The sequence below is a fragment of the Miscanthus floridulus genome, chromosome 18 (assembly GCF_019320115.1).
Source record: "Miscanthus floridulus cultivar M001 chromosome 18, ASM1932011v1, whole genome shotgun sequence".
Lineage (NCBI taxonomy): Eukaryota > Viridiplantae > Streptophyta > Magnoliopsida > Poales > Poaceae > Miscanthus > Miscanthus floridulus.
In genome coordinates, this window is record NC_089597.1 from 1,984,431 (window position 1) to 1,990,940 (window position 6,510).

General features: G+C 52.3%; 1 protein-coding gene across 1 annotated transcript; it reads left to right on the forward strand.

Annotated features, from left to right (window-relative positions):
- The first annotated feature begins 2,032 nt into the window (after positions 1-2,032).
- On the forward strand, positions 2,033-4,982 carry LOC136521520 (U-box domain-containing protein 35-like). The gene is made up of 4 exons (XM_066515268.1): positions 2,033-2,488; positions 2,555-3,235; positions 3,359-4,681; positions 4,818-4,982. Exons 1-4 carry the CDS (start codon positions 2,213-2,215, stop codon positions 4,905-4,907), a joined length of 2,370 nt encoding a protein of 789 aa, XP_066371365.1. The 5' UTR covers positions 2,033-2,212; the 3' UTR covers positions 4,908-4,982.
- Positions 4,983-6,510: the final 1,528 nt, after the last annotated feature.

Sequence of the window (6,510 nt, forward strand, 5' to 3'; positions counted from 1 at the left end):
GTCGTTGCTCCGGCAGGTGCACGCCCGGCAACCAACTACAGAATACCGTTGGGGCCGGGAGATCCACCATTAATAGCAACGTTGGATCAATCCTAGAGCTGGGACAGCCGATCCACCTCCGAGCGAATGGTGAAGAGGGAGCTCTCGATCCGGGGTCGCTAGGCGGCGAACGCCTCCGAGGCGGATTCCAGGGCGGAAACCCGATCGTCGCGCTCATCCTGGATCTCGACGTAGCGCACCATCTCCAGATCATGGACGCGCCCCTCCAGCTCGCTGACGCGTTCGGAGAAGTGGCCGCCCCAGTTGTCAGCGACGATGGCGGCGATGTACTGGGTGGAGGCGAACTGCTCCAAGGAGGCGAGGCGGCTGTCGACGGCGGATTCATGCTCGGAGCGGACGACCTCCGACTCGGTGAAGCATCGATCCAGACGGGCACCGAGGCCGTCGAACTCAGAACGAAAGGCGTCGAAGCGGTGAATTAAATCGTCGAACATCTGGCGGACGACTGGATCCATGGCGCCGCGGGAGCGTTGAAGGCGGGTGAAGTGGGGATGGGCGGGTGGGAGGATCTCCAGCACGCGCGGTGGTCAGAGGTCGATGGCTCTGGTACCAATGTCAGACTCGCCGGTAGCAGGCGGCCGGACTCAGGGATGAGTTTACAGAATCTACGATGTGTATTGGAAGAAGTACTTGTTCGCTACAGCAAAGATAATACAGAACTCATTTCATGCCCTCTTCCTCTCCCTGCCGAACAGATATACAAGCTTCGATTCACTCTTCTCGGCTTCGAGCCAGTGGGCCGGCGGAGTGGTCTTTAGGCCGACTCGGGCTTTTCGTTGCAAGATACGCAAGCCCATTCCGGCCCAGCCAATTTGATGTTGCTGACTTTCTTCCTCTTGGGCCTTGGTGCCGCCGATGGGTCCCCAGGGTGAGGTTTGCTGACATCGGTGCACTAGTTGGGCCTGGTTACGAGCCCAAAACAGGCAATCAAACAAAACTAGACCTCGAGTGTATTTCTGGAGCCTGAATAGGGAGCTAGCCACCCAACCAAACACATCTGCAAACTTCAAATGTAATATTTGAAAATAGTCACCTAATAATTTTTTGTAATGAATTAAGCATATTACGGTTGAATTAGCTTTATAGTAAAAATAATGTATCTAGAAAAGCTAAAATATCTTATAATTTGGAAGGAATGGAGTAGAGAGGTAATGGCCTGATAAGTGAAATAAATCTCACCATCTTACATAACCTGTAGGAAAATAAATTTAGCTCTAGACGGCATGAAACGTGTTCCCTATAGATTCATGATGTTATACTAATCCTCTCTCTTTTTCCAAAATTATAGCTCACTTTATCTTTATCCTATGTGAAACTTTATTAACTCTGACAAAGTTTTTTTTATAAAAAACATATATTAGCATCTACAAGTTTAAATGAACACACTTTCAAGATATATTTTATGAAAAATTTAGTGAAACTAATTTGTTGGTATAGATTTTGATATGTTTTTGTAGCTATAAACTAGGCAAAGTTAAAGAAGTTAAGTTTGAATTTGGAAAAGTTAAAATAAACTATTAGCCTGTTCGGCTGGCTGGGCTGGATCGTGGATTATTTACTACTGTCTAGTTTAGCTGGTTTGGTGTGAAAGAAAAATATTGTTCCAACTTATAATCCACGATTGTATACGATCGTTTACGGCTTGGCGATGAGGCTGTATACTAGTTTGGAATGGAGGAGGTACAAGTTGAAATCGTGTGCACTCGTCAGCAATGCAAGCACGGTGGTTTTGTGTGTCTTTGTTTCCAAAGAGCAACAAAAAAAAAAAAAAAACTCGAGTAATATAACACGTGTTCCAAAAGGGCAGGAATCCGTTGTCCAGTGGCCACACGTTGAACGAGGTTGAAGCTCCGCTGAACACCTCTATTTTCGGCCGGCACGTACGGCCCAGACGGCCACAACATCCCTAAAATGGCGTGCTTAATAACAGGAGGTCAATCTTCGAGCAGGAAGCTGCGAAGAAGACCGACGACGTGCCCTCCCGGCCCCTCGGCGTGCCCCCGTCGTCCTCCCGTCCGTTGATCGATCGATCTGGCCATGGCACAACACTGAGATCCTCGTCGGTCGTCGTGTTGTGGCTCGTGAGCCGAACGATTAATCCGGCGGAAGCTAGGAGGGTCACACCGTACGCCGCCGTCGACAACGACGACAGATGGGGCGGTCGTACTATGACGGTGGCAGGGACGCCGGGACGGACCTTGGCTACCCGCTGGTGGCCGTGTGCATCGACAAGGACAAGAACAGCCAGAACGCGCTCAAGTGGGCCATCGACTCCCTGGTCCAGAAGGGGGAGACCATCGTCCTCGTCCACGTCAACACCAAGGGCACCTCCGGCGGCGTGGAGGACGCCGCCGGGTTCAAGCAGCCGACGGACCCGCACATGAAGGACCTCTTCCTCCCGTTCCGATGCTTCTGCACCCGCAAAGACGTACGTGACGATCGTCGTGCACCGACGGAGGAGACGTTGTGACATGTATGTGTTGCCTTGCTGCAGATCCACTGCAAGGACGTGGTGCTGGACGAGCACGACGTGGCCAAATCCATCATCGAGTTCTCGGCGCACGCGGCCGTGGAAAAGCTCGTCCTCGGCGCCACGGCGAGGGGCGGCTTCGTCCGGTTCAAGGCGGACATCCCGACCACCATCTCCAAGGGCGCGCCGGACTTCTGCACGGTGTACGTCGTCAACAAGGGCAAGGTGTCGTCGCAGCGCAACTCCTTCCGCGCCGCGCCGCGGGTGTCGCCGCTCCGGTCGCAGATCCAGTCGGCGCAGAGCGCCGCCGCGACGCCCAAGCCCGAGCCGGCGCCGCAGTCGCAGCGGTGGTCCTCGTCGTCGAGGGGCCACTCTGACCACGGCGAGACGCCGCGGGTGGACAACTTCCGCTCGCCGTTCGCGCGCGGGGCCCCCGCCAACACGCGCAAGTCGTACGCCGACCTCAGCCACATGTCCATGCCGGACTCGGCGGACATCTCGTTCGTCAGCAGCACCGGCCGCCGGAGCGTCGAGCACCACTCCGCGATCCCGCCGCGGATGTCCAACGGCTCCGTGGATAGCTACGACCACAGCTTCGAGATGTCGCGCACGCCCAGCAAGTGGGGCGGCGACTCCTTCGGCGGCGGCATGGACCACACCACCTTCTCGCAGAGCAGCAGCTCTTCCTTCTGCTCCCTCGGCATGGTGACTTGATTTCTTTGCTTTTGTTTTATTTATTAGCTCGATCGACTAAGATCTCCATCGCCACCATCTTGAATTGAATTCTTGATGAGATAAACGATGCATGCACTCCTATGCTAATAACAGCAAGACGACGTGGAGGCGGAGATGAAGAGACTACGCCTGGAGCTGAAACAGACCATGGACATGTACAGCACGGCCTGCAAGGAGGCGCTGACGGCCAAACAGAAGGCCATGGAGCTGCAGCGGTGGAAGATGGAGGAGGAGCAGAAGACGCAGGACTCGCGGATAACAGAGGATTCGGCGATAGCGATGATCGAGCGGGAGAAGGCCAAGGCAAAGGCGGCCATGGAGGCGGCGGAGGCGTCGCAGCGGATCGCGGAGATGGAGGTGCAGAAGCGGATCAGCGCGGAGAAGAAGCTGCTCAAGGAGGCCGAGGAGCGCAAGAACCGCGGCAGCAGCGGCATGTCGCACGAGGTCCGGTACCGCCGCTACGCCATCGAGGAGATCGAGCACGCCACCGACAACTTCAACGACGCGCGCAAGGTGGGCGAGGGCGGGTACGGCCCCGTGTACAAGGGCTTCCTGGACCACACGCAGGTGGCCATCAAGGTGCTCCGCCCCGACGCTGCGCAGGGCCGGTCGCAGTTCCAGCAGGAGGTGGAGGTGCTGAGCTGCATCCGCCACCCCAACATGGTGCTCCTCCTCGGCGCGTGCCCGGAGTACGGCTGCCTCGTGTACGAGTACATGGCCAGCGGCAGCCTCGACGACTGCTTGTTCCGCCGCTCCTCCGGCGCCGCCGGGCCTGTCATCCCCTGGCAGCACCGGTTCCGCATCTGCGCCGAGATCGCCACGGGCCTGCTGTTCCTGCACCAGACCAAGCCGGAGCCGCTGGTGCACCGCGACCTCAAGCCGGGGAACATCCTGCTGGACCGCAACTACGTGAGCAAGATCAGCGACGTCGGGCTGGCGCGGCTCGTGCCGCCGTCCGTCGCCGACACCGTGACGCAGTACCGGATGACGTCCACCGCGGGGACCTTCTGCTACATCGACCCGGAGTACCAGCAGACGGGCATGCTCGGCGTCAAGTCCGACATCTACTCTTTCGGCGTCATGCTGCTGCAGATCATCACGGCGAAGCCGCCCATGGGGCTGTCGCACCACGTCGGCCGCGCCATAGAGCGCGGCGCGCTGCTGGACATGCTCGACCCCGCCGTGCCGGACTGGCCCCTCGAGGAGGCGCAGTGCCTCGCCGAGATGGCGCTCCGCTGCTGCGAGCTGCGCCGCAAGGACCGGCCGGACCTCGGCGCCGTCGTGCTCCCGGAGCTCAACCGGCTGCGCGCGCTCGGCGAGGACAACATGCAGTACTGCGGCGCCATCAGGGGCGGCGGCGGCATGGGCATGCACAGCTCGCCGTTCCACAGCAACGTCTCACGGCCGCACGCCGCCGTAAGCATCCTCCGTCCATAACAACCGAACATTTTTCCAACACTTCCGTTTAAAAAAAAACAATTTTCCAACACGACTAATAACGAACTTCAATTCTAAGCATAACTGAGACGAGCATTCGATGCGAAATTTACAGGAGATGATGGTCGATTCTCAGTACCCAAGATCAGTGTTCAGCTCAAGAGCGAGCGATTCGCCCAAGCCGCCGAGAAGATCGAACGCTTGACGCCCATGCATGAACTTTCCAGCATCGGCACTTGCAGAGTGAAGGGGGTGGCGTTGTGTTGTGCAGGTTCATAAGCTGCCTAGCATGAGGGGGTGGGGGGGGGGGGGGGGGGGGGGGTGGGGGGGGGGGGGGAGGGGAGCTAGAGCAGGTGTTGTTTCTAGCATGAGTTTGGTGCATAATTTTTCTTGCACGAGCCATGTACTAGTAATACAGAACCGTATGGCTCTGCCATTGCCGTGTACCTGTTCTTGTAACTTGTGAGAGCTTCCTCTTTTGTGTAATGGATTTTTTGGTTGGATTAGGGGCATGTTCTTATGTTTTTTTAATGTCTATACATCGGCTTGTATGAAAAATGCACTGTTCATGCTGAAAAACACTGTTCCGGTTGAAAAAAAAACCGAACAAGCCGGCTTCTTAGTAAGCCGAACGGGGTATTACATTGAAAAATATAGCTCGCCCTAATCTATCCTATCCACATCTAATCTCCTCCATTGTATGTTTTAATGTCTATACATGGTCATGGAAAGTCAAACCATTTAGATACTTAAACCTATTTGTAGTAGTTTTAAGGAATACAAAGAATCTCATAATGCCACCGAAAGGTAATGAAAAAACCAAAGCAACATACACTTCAATGCCCGAAGCATCTCTGCTACCAATTACAACTGCCTGCAACAAAGCTTCTGCCCATCTCCTAGACCAAGACAGAACAAGGACATCCGTGACCATGGCAAAGCCAAGCCCAAAAATTCACTCTTCAGACCATATTGGATTTATTTTTCTGCTTTTCTATTAATGAACTTTTTATAAAAATAAATGGTTGGATAATTTTTGTAAAAAAATACTCATCACGTCCATTAAATTGGTGAGATTTATTGGTAGAATTTCCCTTTGCACCAATTGAATTGGTTGAATTTATATTATTGTCCTTTGTAATATTTCTTAAAAAATCATACATTTTCCATATTAGTTTGGGTGGAGATAAAATTTATATAAACTTGTAGAGCTCGATGAGATTTAAAACTTTTAATCTCACAACTTTTTGTTTGAAGCCATCTTGTTGCAGAGATAATCGGTACAATGTTTGCATACATATTTGTAAACCTAAACATTGTATTGGTTATTTCAACACTAAGATGGCTTCAAACAAAAACGATGTGAGCTACAAAGTTATTGATTCATTGAGCACTAAATTCATCCGCATCATATGGAAATGTTATAATTTGTAAGATATTTTATGCTACAATTGGATAAATTGATGACAATTTATTCACTCCCCTATGTAGCAAATCTCTGATAAATTAAATAATTATGACATTTTATATGATGTTGTTTGAAGATAAGTTTTATATGATTATGGTAGTACCATTAAGATCTACAACTTTGTAGTTCACAACACTTTCGTTTGATGTCGTCTTGGTGTCAAATTGATCCTTACAATGTTCATACCCGTGTTAAGAGAAGCTATAGATGTGAACATTGCATCGGTATAAGTTGTATGCCTAAACATTGCACCAATTATTTCAGCACTAATATGGCTTGAGACACAAAAGTTGTAAGCTACAAAGTTGTAGATCTTGTTGAGCTCAACGATTTTCATATA